Raw genomic sequence first — 15,873 nt, forward strand, 5'->3', positions numbered from 1 at the left:
ACTTCCAGGTCACATCGGAGTGGGTCGGGTATCGTGAGGCCTGGGAGCGATCCGGGGCTGTGGTTAGTGAGGAGACTTCCAGACCACCCCGCTCCCGCGGTTCCTCAGCGAGCTGGGCAGCATGGGGAAACAGGGGCAGAGGTGCCCTGAAATGACAGGTCCCGTCACTATTCTCTGATTGGCTCCAGGGATGCTGCCGTTACCGCGTCGGCCAATCGGAGCCTGTGCACCTCTTCCCCGCGCGCAGCTTGGCCGCCGCAGGCGTGCTGCGGGTTACCGTTAACGGCAGCGGTGTGAATTCCTGAATAGCCCCTGGCTCTCCCCTCTCCCACTGGGCGCGCGTCCCGGAGCGCCACCTACCGGCCTATCGACGTGGGGCCTTCTCCGCGCGCGCCGCCTCCCCTCCCAACGCGCGGCGGCGGCGGGAGCGGCTCAGCCGCGGCACAAGGTACCCGTTTTCCAGCGAAGCGGGCGCGGGCGGTGGGACGCATGAGGGTTGGCAGCTCGGCCTTGTCCCATTCGCCCCTCCCCGCGGCCCTCAGCGCAAGGCAGGTTGCAGAGCGATTGTCGCCGGCGCTAGGGGGTGAGCGGGAACCTGGGCCTCGGTTGGGGACCCCACAGCAACGGCGGGCCTGGGGTAGCCGTTTCCGTCGTAGCAACGCGGCGGGCAGGGGGAGCTGGCTCTGCGCGGTGGTACTGATTCCCAAGGGGGTCTGACCTCCCGCCGAAACCAATAGCAACATTACGACTCGGGGGTCTCTGGCCCTACGCCCGCTTGGGTTCTTGTTGGTCTTTGGTTTGTTTATTACCGTATCTTCTGGGGCGAGCAGGTGCATAACAGTAATGTCCGTGCAGAGGTGTAGAAAGGCTTTCTTGACCAGAGATTTCCTTTAGAGGTTCAGGCACGGGGCTCACCCAATAGAGAGAGGCGCTCCCTGCTTAGTTTGTATACCAGGTGATTTCTAGCCCCCCTGGCTATAGCATTTTGGTTGTGTCACGGCTCTTGGTTATGGAGGAGCCCCGCTACTGCCTGCAGGGATCAAAGTTAGCTCTAATTTTGTGGGAATATCTTTCCCACCAAACTAGTGCACATTATTACCTCACTTACCTTAATCTGAATTAATGTGACAGGACCCTTGGTCCCATTATTCTAAGAGTTTGTTCTCTGTCTAGATTTTATTTGGATCTTTTAAAATTATTAGCTGAAGTAGCATCTTTTGTTTTTATGCAGTCTCTCTCTCTCTCTCTCTCTCTGCTCCTTTCATCTTCTCTTTGCCTGGTCCTGTACTGTCTAATTTATGCTGTTATGTAAGGATATCTACTGACAATAAGTCAAAATCAGTCGCTGTTTCCTCCTCGCCAAAACTCCAGATGTATTTCTGTTTCCTTTACAGGTCAAATCCTGTTGTGAAATAAATCCACCAGGTTCCACTCAGTCTTATTTTCCCACAGATTTACTGTTAGTATGTTACTTTCTTGAGTGTGGGTTTGATTGACATTCCCAGTGAGGTTAGCTAAGTATATTTAAAAATTATGCTAATTTCAGAATAACTGTGTGAGGATTCAGTTATCTCTTTCCCATTAGTTGTTACTATATTTGAAGTTGCAAGAAAATGTGTGGAACTGTAATAAGTAGAAACTGGACACATTTTTACCCTTGACTCTCTAAAGATGAGAAGATCTGCTGTGCTACTCTTTTCTCCCAGGGCTTTTCTAGATTTGGATTTGGAAGATGTTTGGGTTATTAACATGTGTTAGTTAAAAATTTCCAAACCCTAGTCTAGACAAGACCTCACTGTGCGATCCAAGCATATATGTAGAGCAGAATATTGGTTTAGAGAAAGGCCCTGCAGATCTTAGAGCATTTTGCTCTTTGTAATCAAATCTGTGTCTCTGTACCATGCCCATCACTTTTGTATCTTGTTGCCAGTATTCAGCTGTTCAGTATTTGCCCATTATTTAAATACCATTTCCTGCTTAACGGGGCTTTTCAGTTTTGTGTCTTTGGTCAAGATGTTTCCTATTTGACATGCAGACTTGCTAGTGTAAACTGATGGTTAGCTGCCTTCCTGCCATTTAGCCTCTAGAGGGCTTCCTCCCCCTTCAATGGGAGACTGTCTCCCCAAGCATACTTTATGGTTGAGTCAGTGTAACTAATGGGGAGCTTAGAGATCTGGTCATCAGATGAAGAGACAAAGTAGGCAGAGGCTGAGAGGCAAAGGAAAGGAAATACTTTTCTTTCTCTAGCTTTTCCACTGTAATCAATAACAGCTAGTCTACATGTAGAAATTGGCTACTGTCACTATTTCAGAATAACAGGTTTCAGAGTAGCAGCCGTGTTAGTCTGTATTTGCAAAAAGAAAAGGAGTACTTGTGGCACCTTAGAGACTAACAAATTTATTTGAGCATAAGCTTTCGTGAGCTAGAGCTCACTTCATCAGATGCATTCAGTGGAAAATACAGTGGGGAGATTTATATACATAGAGAACATGAAACAGTGGGTGTTACCATACACACTGTAACGAGAGTGATCACTTAAGGTGAGCTATTACCAGCAGGAGAGTGGGGGGAGGGAGACCTTTCGTAGTGATAATCAAGGTGGGCCATTTCCAGCAGTTGACAAGGACAGTAGGAGGGGAAATAAACGAGGAAATAGTTTTACTTTATGTAATGACCCATCCACTCCCAGTCTTTATTCAAGCCTCAGTTAATGGTGTCCAGTTTGCAAATTAATTCCAATTCAGCAGTCTCTCGTTGGAGTCTGTTTTTGAAGTTTTTTTGTTGAAGAATTGCCACTTTTAGGTCTGTAATTGAGTGACCAGAGAGATTGAAGTGTTCTCCAACTGGTTTTTGAATGTTATAATTCTTGATGTCTGATTTGTGTCCATTTATTCTTTTACGTAGAGACTGTCCGGTTTGGCCAGTGTACAGAAGGGCATTGCTGGCACGTGATGGCATATATCACATTTGTAGATGTGCAGGTGAACGAGCCTCTGATAGTGTGGCTGATGTGATTAGGCCCTATGATGGTGTCCCCTGAATAGGTATGTGGACACAGTTGGCAACGGGCTTTGTTGCCAGGATAGGTTCCTGGGTTAATGAACAGACAGTCCCCCAACCTGAAGCAAATCCTCACCAGCAACCACACAGCAGAACCGCTAACCCAGGAACCTATCCTGGCAACAAAGCCCTTTGCCAACTGTGTCCACGTATCTGTTTACACAAAGCTAAATTATACTGGCATAATTTTTCTGAAATAGCTATCCTGGTCAATTTCCCTCAGATAGACAAGGCCTAACTCAGTTTTAAGTCACGTCTTTTGTGATTTTGGTACAAGTCTGTATATGGACACTTATTCCGAAATCACTGACCAAACTCATACTTGCATAAAAATAACAAGGTGTGAATTACAAAGGATTTTTTTATTTTGATGTAAGTATAATCAATCCAGCCTTCAGAAGCCTGCAGCAGCACCTTCAAATTTAACCTCTGCGGAGTAGAGCCTGTACTCTGCATACTACAAAGCTGTGGGGTAAAAGTTTCAAAAGTGCCTAAGGGGCTTAGGAACTATTGTTTATACATGGAACTATTCAGGAACAGCTATGTGTGGACACACTTATTCAAGAATGTGTGTGCCTTGTTCCTGTTTAGTTTAATACAATTTAAAAGTGGATTAAACTAAAGAGGAATAAAGCACTATTATTCCAGAAAAAGCGTCCACACATGGAGTTATGCAAAAACTGTTATTTCTGCCCAACTCCATGGCTATGTACACACTGCAGCTTAAGTTGGTATAAGTTATGTCGCTCAGGAGTGTGAATAAACCACCCCGTTGAGTGATGTAAATTAAACTGACCTGAGCTCCGGTGTGGACAGCGCTATGTCGGTGGGAGAGCTTCTCCTGCTGACATAACTACGAGCCTCTGCACTAGCAGCGCTAAGTTCTGTAGTGTAGTCGTAGCCATGTGTAAACAAGCTCTAAGTCCCAATTTCAAAAATAATTTAGGTACTGAAGAGTCTAAATTACATTAACTTTCAAGGAAATTTAAGCTCTGAAGTGCCAAAGTCATTTTTGAAAATGAGACTTGGGCTCCTAGGCCACTAAGGCAATTTTGAACTTTTTTACCCTTGTTGATTAGCTTTGAATTTTAGTGGTAAGGATCATCTGTTGTGTTTTGCATTCAGTGTACTGTGAAATCTGTAACCCTAGGTGGAAGCATGAGTGAATTCCGCATTCACCATGATGTCAATGAGCTGTTAAGCCTGCTACGTGTTCATAGAGAGGAAGGAGCTGAAGTGTACATAGATCTTCTGCAAAAGAACCGAACGCCTTATGTTACCACAACTGTCTCTGCACACAGTGCTAAGGTGAGTTAATTTGGGTTTACTCGCTGCTAGGCTGCAGTGATGATTGAAATGCATTTTTTTCTTAATTGGAGTGTGACTAGGTGACAGGTCTCAAAGTGTAATCATAAACAGGGAATTGTCATCCAACAGGGACGTGTCTTGTGCGGGCTCACAGGGATCATTATTGGCCCTATGCTATTTAACATTTTTATCAATGACCTGGAAGAAAATATAAAATCATCACTGATAAAGTGTGCAGGTGACACAAAAATTGGGGGAGTGGTAAATAATGAAGAGGACAGGTCACTGATGCAGAGCAATCTGGATTGCTTGGTAAGATGGGCACTATCAAATGATATACTATTTAATAATGACATGTAATGTATACATCTAGGAACAAAGAATAAAGGCCATGCTGATATCAGGGTGGATTTGATTTAAATCACTTGTCAGGAAGATTCAATTTAATCATGGATTTCTACATAAAAGTGCATTTATTCTTGTTGGTTGTTATAACCTTAATACATATGCTTTACAACTTGGAGAGAGATGTAGGTTTCATTTTTAGAAGGTTACACTATACGTTTTTAAAGTGATTTATTTTGAAAACTTTTCAGATTAGTTTTACAGCTGTATCAGAAAATGAATGATTGTTTGATTATTTCATTTACAAAAGGTAATTGAAGCAGGTAGTTGTGAAGTCATTAGGAGGTGAACTATCTCCAATTCAACAAGTTAATCATTAATATTTGGAGGATTTTCTTGCCATGCTGTATTAGGAGGAAAACATCATCAGACAGACATTTAAATTGTTTTGTTTAACTAAAACAACAATGTTATGTATTCTGGATTTCTTGAATGGTTCACCCTTAGCTCTGAAGTTCATTATAGTTCACATTATGGAGGGATGATTGCTGGATGTCCATGTCATAGCCAACTCCTCCTCTTCAGCATTTAAGGTTTGACCCTGGCACCGAATATTGAGAATATTTGCAAGAAAATGAGCTGGAGATAGTGCTTGTCCCATTCATTTTTTTAATGTTTGTAATTTAACTCTGTCATTGCATATTTCTCTTTTTAGGATCTCACTCAGTTCTTTCCAAATTTCAACAGAGTCAGTAATAAAACAGCTATTTCCCTGCGCTTTGTTCAAGGCTATGAAATGGGCTTCACGGTACTCAGCATGTGTTCAACATTTCTCTTAAGCCCAATGTTGAGGACTTTGGCTGTGACAGTGCCATCTATTTTTTCATGATTTTGTTCACAAACTGTCATCAGGGTAGGCCAGTTCTTGATATAGTGCTCAAAACAGACCACTACTGAGTTCCATCACACATCTATGGGAGAGTTAGTTTGGTTCCTCCCACTTTTTTCAGAGCAGCTGCTGCAAAGTGGTTGTTACGGGAGTATTTTGCAATTTCAACAACATTAGCCTTTATTTCTGGAACACTGATGTCTTTGGCTAGGAGGCACATCAAATGAACACTGCAACTGTATGTTATTAGTTTGGGACTCTCTTCTAAATAACTTCTTCTCATCTTGGATACATTTGCAGCATTGTCTGTGACCAAGCTGCGTACTAGACATTCTGTTTTGCTGTGTATGCATTTCCTGATATATCAATTGTTTCTGTAAGGAAGGCATTCCCTTCTTCTGTTGTCACACAAGCACATACGACAGGATCATTGTGGACATTGCTACACCCATCAAGACTCAGGTTAACAATTTTACCCTCTATACCTTTTGCACACTGCTCAACTTCTCTTTCATACATTTTATCCAGCAATTTGCCTGCAATATCTGCTCTGTTGGGTGGACTATATCCTGGTCTTAATGACTGAACCAAGTTAATGAAGTGTGGGTTCTCAGTCAGAAAGAAAGGAGAGTTTGTTTCATAAACAAACCAGGCAGTTTTTTCATCGATTACCTCTTTTTTTAATCTGCTCGTTCTTATCATAAACTTATCTGTGGTTGTTTCCGGATGATGGAGTTTTTTTTTTCTTTTTGCTACAGGTGATATACTGTGGCTATGTGACATACATGATGTGACTGAAACACTATCATGGGCAGATAACTCTGAAACTATAGAAAATGATGGTGATCTTGAAGGTGGATAGTCTTCAGAATCCTGTGTGTTGCGGATGGATTCTCCTAAACAAAATAAGTCAATGCAGTTATTTAATTATTATTACCATACTGCTCATTTAGTATTACTCATTGCATTCACTGACACTTAGTACTACTTTAAAGGTGAAATTGTAAAAGGAAGATCTGCCTATTTCAGTTATTTTTTTTTTTTGCAACTGCATCTAAAATGATAGTACCATAGAGTAATAACTATATTTTTTGCTCAAACATGAGAATTCAAGAATAGTCCAGAAGGAAGACAGGCAGTCCTTAAGAAAGAAGTATGAAATAAAAAAAGTTTACCAACCTGAAGATCCTGAATGTTCAGACATGTTCCTTTCATCATCTTCAGCGCAGCTTCCTCATGAGATGGAACACTTCTCATGATGTTGTTTTATTCAGGCAACCAGGCCTTGCATTTCTTTGTTGCACTGTTTGCATTTTGCACGCATGCCTGCCTTACCCAAGGGTAGAGGAACTACATTCAAATGTTGTCAAACTGGGTCTCTCTTTTACGGCCTGCTGCCATTGTAGATTTTTTCTTTCTAGTGAGAGAATGGTATGGTAGATCTCAAATCAATGAAGGCTACACTCAGAAAGACCTCAAGACTTCTGGAATATGCTGCTCAAACAGTTTCCCTTTTGTTTCTACTGCCTATTCCTCCCTTCTCACATTTATCTCCAGACTTCTTCTCCTTGTCCAGATCTATTTCGCCTCCAACAATTTTCTATTCATTGAACTTTTTGAAACTTTGCACTTTTAGAGAGCGGTAAGGGATTGACTCTGTGTACACAAATTGTAGAGGGACAATAAGGTTGAGGTCTGTTATTTCTCACCTCTTTATATTATTTATTTGTTTAAAAACATTTTTGCTGTTAACAAGCATGTTATCTCTGGAGACACAAATCCACAGTCTGAGAACTGCAAAACTAAGCATCTCTGATGGTGTCTTCTAGACTGAGCCATGAGTCCCATTGGGTAGATAGAAAGATTAACCTAAATAAACTATACAGAAGCCCCTTGAGCCCCGTAAAATTGGGTCTCTAATCCATGAACTATTGGAATTCATTTACAAAACTTTTCTTAAACATTACATGAATATATTGTCTCATACTATAGAATTTATAATCCCTATTCCATGATGAGATATTTTTGAGCTATAATGTATCTTTAGATAGGTTTTTTCCTCAAAAAACATTTTATCAAAAAAATTTGATTTAAATAAAAGAAATCAAATTTTTAAAAAAAAATCATTGAATTTTATCCACCCTGGCTGATATGATGGGGGACTATATCCTGGGAAGCAGTGACTCTTGAGAAGGACTTGGGGGTTGGTGGTGGATAACTAGCTGAACATCAGCTCTCAGTACAGTGCTGTGGCCCAAAAGGCTAATGCTATCCTTGGATCCATAAACAGGAGAATCTTGAGTACGAGTATAGAGTTTCTGCTGTTGCTGCATTCCCCCTCTTTACTCTTCTGCCCCCCCCCCCGGCACCCAAGAGAGTACCATTTGGCCTAGAGGAAGGCCAGGAGACAATGAGTTCTTGCCTTACTTCTTCCACTTATGATCATTAATAGTTCTGTGCAATTCACATCCCTGTTGTTGAGCATGACCTCATGCTTTCCTACTGCCTAGAGCAGGGGTGGGCAAACATTTTGGCCCGAGGGTCACATCTGGATATGGAAATTGTATGGTGGGCCATGAATGCTCATGAAATTGGGGGTTGGGGTGCGGGCTCTGGCTGGGGGTGTGTGCTGTGGAGTGAGGCTAGAAATGAGGAGTTCAGGGTGCAGGAGGGGGCTCCAGGCTGGGGCAGGGTGTTGGGATGCGGGGGGGTGTGGGCTCTGGGGTGGGGCTGGGGATGAGGGGTTGGAGGTGCAGGAGGGTACTCGGGGCTGGGACCGAGGGGTTCAGAGGGAGAGAGGGGGTCTGGACTGGGGCAGGGAGTCGGGGCACAGCAGAGGGTATGGGGTGCTGGCTCCTGGTGGCCCTTACCTCACGCAGCTCCCGGAAGCAGCGGCATGTCCCGCCTCCAGCTCCTACGCAGCAACGTGGCCAGGCAGCTCTGCACGCTGCCCCATCCGCAGGCGTCGCCCCTGCAGCTCCTATTGGCCACGGTTCCTGGCCAATGGGAGCTGCGGGGGTAGCGTGCAGAGCCCCCTGGCTTCCCCTATGCATAGGAGCTGGAGTGGGGACACGCCGCTGCTTCTGGGAGCTGCACGGAGCTATGGCATGCACAGAGTGGGGCAAGCCCTGAGCCCTGCTCCCCGGCTGGAGCGATGGAGAGGGGCAAGCCCCGGACCCTGTTCCCTGGTGGGAGTTGAGGGCCAGATTAAAATGTATGAAGGGCTGGGTACAGCCCCTGGGCCGTAGTTTGCCCACCCCTGGCCTAGAGTATAGGTATCATACCCTGTCTGTAAAATGGGGAGGGAATCTGGAGTTTAGTACAAGGCCCTCTCTGAAGGAACCTGGATCAGAACCTAGATCTGTAACTCATTCATTTAGCCACACTGTCTTTCAGAAAGAATATGCCAGATCTTGGCCATGGTGTCTTATAATAGGGATATTCTGTATACCTATCTTTGCAAAGAATTTTGAGACCCACAGGTGAATGACAATTTTGTAAATATAAACAACGTTAAATAAACAAGTAGAACCCTAACTTAGTATGTTACTTTAACCACTGGACCATACTCCTCACTCAGAGTCAGTAAGAGACCCCAGTATTCTATTTCTTTCTAGCAGATAGTTGCGGATGACGGTATATCTTTATTTTCACTCTTTATTTTTAGATCCTGGAAATTCCATACAATTCCATATAGTTAAAAGAACTGTATGAAGAGTTACTCCTGGGAGAATTCTGTGCCAAAAAAAATAAAATTTCAGCACATAATAATTTAAAATTCTGCATATTATTTGTCAAAATAACATAATATAATCATGCCAGTTAGTAGTGTCTGTTTGAAGAAACTATATTAAGCTTTGTCTGCACTAGCATTTTTCTTCGCAAAACTTTTGTTGTGAAGAGATGTGAAGAAAACACACCCCTGACCGACATAAGTCTCACTGACAAGAGTGCCAATGTGGACAGCACTATGTTGGCGGGAGACGCTGTCCGGCCGACATAGCTACTGTACTTGTTGGGGGTGGTTTAATTATGCTGGAAGGAGAGCTCTCTCCTTCCAGCACAGAGCGATTAAATGGGAGACCTTACAGTGGCACAGCTGCAGCAGTACAGCTGTGCCACTGTAAGGTCCATAGTGTAGACATAACCTGATGCTCAAGCAAAGTTTCTTAGCACGTGGTCCAGCAGATTACTGATAAAACTCTTAGGTCAAGACCCTCCACCCCCCCCACCTTCCCCGAGTTCAGCTGCCGTTTTCTTTTGTCATCTTAGGTGCAATGCCAGAGAGAGACAGGGGAGAGAGAGGAGGGTGTCTTGGGTGCGTGCCCTTTCTTTTTATAGTCCTGTCTCCCCTTTGAGGAGCATTTCCAGTTGGGAGCAAGATGACAGGCAGTCTAGTGAGGAAAGGAAAGTCCATGCTGTGTCTTTGCTAAAATGTAGATTTTTGTCCCTGCTCTCTTCCTTGCCAAGGAATGGCCACTCAGGAGGTAATGGTCCATCAGCCTTATTGACACCTGGCTGAAGCATCAGCTTACCCTTTGTCTCCAAGAAAGTGGCTTAGCCACTCCCCAGACTTATCTGGGAAAAATACTTCAGTCATGATTTCGGTTTATGTTTATAACTTTACATATAATGTTGCTATGTGCATTTTGCCATGACATTACTGATCAGCAAATTATGAGTTTTTAAATGATGCCTCACAAGGCATATCTTATACAAACATTATTACAGTAGTGTGTAGAGGTTGGACGCAGGGGTGTATTTTGTAATACACATGTAAGCTTACTCCTTGCACTTGTGCATATGCATTTTGATACAGTCTTTAGTTGCCGTATATACTCATTCATTAGCCCCTTCATTTATAAGCTGACCCCTCACGATGGATAGGTAAAACTGTATGACCCTTTCATAAGCCGACCCTATATTTCAGGGGTTGGCAAACTTTGGCTCCTGGCCCATCAGGGTAAGCCGTTGGCGGGTCGGGAAGTTTTGTTTACCTGGAGTGTTCACGAGCACTGAGCCCCTCAGCTCCCAGTGGCCACAGTTTGTTGTTCCCAGAGCTCCATTGCCTGGGAACGGCAAACTGCGGCCACTGGGAGCTGAGGGGCTCCATGCTCGTGAACGCTTCAGGTAAACAAAACGTCCTGACCTGCTAGCGGCTTACCCTGACAGGCCGGGAGCCAAAGTTTGCCAACCCCTGCTATATTTTAAAAGCTGGAGTCACAAGAAACACTCAAAAGTTTTGCTAGAATTATTTTAATATAACAAAAAACCTTTTATTGTTATAATAATAACTGAACAAATATGTATTCACCTTCAAAATTACAGTCCATATTTAAAATCAGTAAATGGATATTTAAAACAAGTAACTTAGAACAATATGAGACTTTAAAAAGTTTTAAAATCCTTCAAAGTCTGAATCAGTCTCTGATTCACCAAACAGTTCATTAAACTCTGCTTCAGTCACAGCTGTAACTGCATTGTCATTGTACATGTCGGCAGTGTCATCTTCAGACTCAGATTCCTTCTCATCATCAGCCTCTGTTGTGTCATTATCAAATATGGCATCATCTTCTGACCCGTCGAGTGCATTGCTGATACAGCATTTCCTAAATGATTTTTGTATCATTTCTGAGGGAATGGACACTCACGCGTCCTAGATCCACTGGGCGACCAGATTGATTTCGGGCTTCATAAGATTCCTGCCTTTTGTCAACTTCACCATACCTGAGCACATTCATTCAGACCACATTTTGCATAGTCTGTCTTTAAAGGGTTTGTTCAGGCAGACATCAAGCAGTTGTAGAACTGAATTTAAGCCTCCAGGTATTACAGCCAAAGTAGTTTTCATATTTTTGGCCACATTTTTCACCTCATCCGTCTTGTATGCCCTGAACATGTTCCAAACGAGCATATCAGGTTTCTTGAAAAGTGCACCTGATCTCTTATTCCACGCTTTTTCCAGCCATTCAGTAGTCCCACTTTCAGCCATCCATCCCTTTTCGTGTGCTCATATGAGGACACCAGCAGGAAATTTCATGTTTTTAGGCAAGGTTTTTCTTTTAAAAATAACAACAAGAGGGAGCTTTGATGCATTTGCCAAACACGATAAAACCACCGTAAAATGATTTTTTTTCATGGCCAGTGCTTTTAATTAAAACTGTTTTTTCACCAACACCGTTCTGTTGCTCGGGAGATAGAATGTCACCGGTGTTTCGTCCATATTTCCTGTTTGTGACAGTTCAAATGCATATTCCTTTCAATATTTTATAATAAACCTTTGGAAAGATTCGATTTTTACTTCCAGATCTCTCAGCAGCTTTTGCTCTTTCTTTGTTCGCTGACGAAGACAGAGGCTATGATGGTTCCTGAAGCGAGTACACCAACCCGCTGATGCAGCAAACATTGATGGCTTTACTGCCTTGTGTTTGTCATCTTTCGACATTTGCAGAGCACGCAGACGAATTCCAGTTCTAGTGACAATGTACCCATTTTGTCGACATTCAACAACCCAATTACTGAGATCTTTCTCTAGCTCAGGAAATAAAGCGCACCTCGTTGGACATTTTTTCTTGCTTCTTGGCATGTCTTTTAGTGTTGTTTTATTTTTTCGCCATTCTCTTACTTCTCATTGATACATAATTTACGAGCAGCGGCACAATTATTGTTTGCTTCTGCATATTCAACAACTTTAAGTTTGAATGCTGTGTGATAAGCAGACCTTTTTCTTTTGATTTCACCATTGTTCATTTTAAATACTAGTATGAAAATAGATTATTATTATTGTAGTTATAGATTTTGTAGGACTTTATATAGGAATGCCACCTGCTTTATCACTGTCAAATTATTATTGTTCTTTGCTTATTTCAAAGCAGCCCTGTAGATTGGCATGTCTGTGGGGATAACAGGCTATTTCAATTTTATTAGAGATTCCATCGATTCTGCATGTTATATTTTCATATTGGCTAGAGACTTATTGGGTCCATTGGTAGAAATTCATGAAGAGATCAAATTATACAGTAGCAGACTGACACCAGTGCTATAGTACTATTGTTCATCGTATTTTTCTGATTGGCTTGTAAGGCATAGCATTTTGTGAAATGCATCGGTCAAATGTCATGCAGATCTGCAGCACTGCTCTTTTAGTATTCCTTTCAAGCCAGTCTAGTCCACTAAACAAAGCCTTTGCAACTTTAAAAGGCTGCAGTATTGACATCAATAAATGGGTTGGCAAACTTTGGCGCCCAGCCTGTCAGTGTAAGCCGCTGGCAGGTTGGGATGTTTTGTTTACCTGGAGCATCTGCAGGCATGGAGCCCCTCAGCTCCCTGTGGCCATGCTTCGCCTTTCCCAGCCACTTCGCGCAGCTCCCATTGGCTGGGAATGGTGAACCGCAGCCACAGAGAGTTGAGGGGCTCATGCCTGCAGACGCTCCAGGTAAACAAAGCGACAATGTACTAGATATTCAATTAAATGATTCCATAGAGTTTAAAATCATAAATTTTTGGTGTAGACCCATTTATAAGTCAACCGCCGCTCTTTGATGTGTCGCTTTTTTACCAAAAATATTCGGCTTATGAGCAAGTGTTTATGGTATATGATCACATACTGGTTTTTGCACAGCACCTCTGTGGTTCTTTGTAAAGTTGGGTATGCAAAGGTAGCCCCATTTGACAAACACCAAAGCCAAGATTTGACATTTTCTTTGTTCTTCTAAATAGTGCATTTGAAACTTTCTCCTAAAATGCTAAACTTTATGTTTAAGTACTTAACTTGTATTATTATATGGTGTTTTACAGGTTAAAATAGCAGAATTTTCTCGAACTCCAGAAGATTTTTTAAAGAAGTATGATGAGCTGAAATCTAAAAATACGAGAAATCTAGATCCTTTGGTGTATCTGCTGTCAAAGCTCACAGAAGACAAAGAGGTAGCATATTTGTTTCTGCGTTTCTGTCAGTCTGATACATAATATTTGGAAGTAGCAACAATGATTTCTGATTATAGTAAACCCTATTAAGAAGCTGTTCAGATAAACATATCTGAACCAACTAGTTAAGATTACAATAGAGTATGTGAGAGCATTCATTTTAACCCCCTGTTTCCCAGCAAGTTTTTTTTTGGGTCTAGACATGAATTTTAATTTTGATTTTGAGAAAAATCCATTCAAGCTATATTGAATTATATAAGGGTAAAAAACATACATTTTACACTCTGAGAAGATGTTAAGATGTCTTTGTGCATAATATGTGTAAAATTAGAAAAATAACAGTTCTAAGCATTTAAAAATTGGACATTTCACCAGAACAGGTCTTCTCTTATGCTCATCACTGAACTGCTAAGGCCCTGATCCTGCAATCTGTTCTGCACAGGATAACTCTTGTGCCCAAGCAGAGCCCCATTGATTTAATTTCCGTTCCATGTGGATGTAAGCATACAGATTATATTGCAGGATTTGGGGGCCTTAGTTAGAGTCTGAACTAATATCTGTGGAGAAAGTACTCAGTGTACAAAACTTGATCTGCAGATAGATTTTGAATGCAGAAATTTTTTCTTCTTAAAACTTACCTGGAAATCTTCAACAAAGTAAACTTAATGGCTGAAATTTTTCAAAAGTGGCTTCTTATATTGGATGTCTCCATTTTTAGATGGCCAGCTTGACACATGTTGGCCCTGATTTACAGAAGCTTTAAGCACCCATGGCTGCATCTGCAGGTCCTGTTGATTCAGTCCCAAGTGCTTCAAAGTTGGGCACCCAAAATCAGAGGTCACTTTTGAGAATTCTGACCTTCAAGACTTCAGCAGTTAGTTTCCTGGGGAGATAACCTCATGCCCTAAAGTGTTTGTTTTCTATGAAAAAAAACTAAAACATAAAAAAATTTAAACACTGACGTCTCTCTTTGTTGAAAGTTTTATGCTATAAATCTTAATTTTGTTTTTTTCAAACCCACTCTTCAAGCATGTCTCACTGCATATTACAAGTGCTGCACTCTTGGTATTTGCAATGTGAACAAGTAAACGAACACAGTGTAGCTGAAATCATCTCAGTTTTTTTTTTAAACGAATTGAAAGGAGTTACAGGTACTCTCCCTGCCGCTAATACCCCTGACAATTTCTTGGTTTCAGAATCTTATCTTCTGTTTTCTTTGTTGCTGTTGTTTGTTGTTTTTTAAAAAAATTAATCTCTGTATTCCTTTGTGAGAAATCCACAGTTTCATCTATTGTTTCTAACTGGCTACATCAGGGAAAGAGTAAAGATGAATACAGGAAGGGTTGTCAAATGCACAGAGTAAACATACAGAAAGAGACTTTTTCCCCTCTGTTCTCTGTTACAGTTGTCTGGGAGGTTATTTGAAACAATAGAAGGTGAAAAAATGCAAAGAAAATTGTGATTTTTAAATTGCTGTGTCCTTGTAAGTGCCACATCTACAGAGCTTGTAAAGTGCACCCCTTTGGAGCTTTTTTCCTCCCTTTTTCCTTTGTGATTTCTGTTAGAGAATGAGCAGGAGGACCCAGAGGCGGATTGAGTAGATGGGCTTCTTTGTTGCGGTACTTGTTCCCCTCGACCCAATTGTTGAGTAAGCACTGAATTAGTTACAGCAAACTCTTTTTATCTAAGTTAGTATGTAAATACCTACATTTACTAGAACACTCCCAAAACCCTTATTGAGTAATATGAACGCCCATACAACGAATATTAATAGGTATATACGGAATATTATTATCCCTGCCCCTGTTTACTGTTTACAGCGTTAAGCATATTCTACAGGCAATTTTACCTTGAAGATCTGTTTCTTTGCAGTAATTGCAGGCACAAATTCTCTTGATCAGCAGCTCACAGGGAAGGGAGGAAGGGGCCATGACCCTGAGCTCGTTTATGTAGCTGGGAAAGGAAGGGGGGAGATAACACTGCTTTACACAAAGCATATCCTTTAGAGCCCCACATTCCTTATGCAGCTGCAATGCTTATCAATCCTTAACAAGCAGAAGGGAAAGGAGAGGGATAGCACTTTATCTATCAAGTGCAGAAATGGTGCCTGTGCTTCTACCCCCTAATACCATGTCAGCATACCAGCAGTTTCCCAGGTCTTTACTTAACCCTTACATATCCCAACAATTTCCTCTTTAAAAAAGGGGGTGAGGGGGTAGAAAAAGTTATGTTAATGTAGCATTCACATTGCACGTTAAATGCCCAGAAGTCAAGAAATGAAAAAAATTCTCACTAAATTTAACTCAATTACAAGGTACATAGAGTTCGTTATAGTCCAGTTTCTT

The 15,873-nt window shown here is 41.9% G+C and overlaps 1 protein-coding gene and 1 long non-coding RNA gene across 5 annotated transcripts in view; one reads left to right on the top strand and one right to left on the bottom strand.

Annotated features, from left to right (window-relative positions):
• Nucleotides 1-58: 58 nt before the first annotated feature.
• Nucleotides 59-15,873, top strand: part of TUBGCP2 (tubulin gamma complex component 2) — a 90,889-nt gene continuing 75,074 nt past the window's right edge. For 2 of the 4 annotated variants that reach the window (XR_013346751.1, XM_077823425.1), the window contains exons 1-3: nt 459-583; nt 4,211-4,368; nt 13,400-13,528. Coding sequence is in view for 3 of the 4 variants with exons in the window: in XM_077823425.1 (XP_077679551.1) it covers nt 490-583; nt 4,211-4,368; nt 13,400-13,528 (381 nt within the window). In the remaining variant the exon portion in view is untranslated. The other 2 variants (XM_077823426.1, XM_077823427.1) reach the window with 2 other exon arrangements.
• Nucleotides 4,930-15,565, bottom strand: LOC144268481 (uncharacterized). Its single transcript, XR_013346753.1, has 3 exons — nt 15,378-15,565; nt 6,782-7,019; nt 4,930-6,498 (listed from the first exon to the last, which is right to left on the bottom strand). It is a non-coding gene; the product is annotated as an uncharacterized LOC144268481 (long non-coding RNA).

This window comes from Eretmochelys imbricata, chromosome 7, assembly GCF_965152235.1.
Source record: "Eretmochelys imbricata isolate rEreImb1 chromosome 7, rEreImb1.hap1, whole genome shotgun sequence".
Taxonomy (NCBI): domain Eukaryota; kingdom Metazoa; phylum Chordata; order Testudines; family Cheloniidae; genus Eretmochelys; species Eretmochelys imbricata.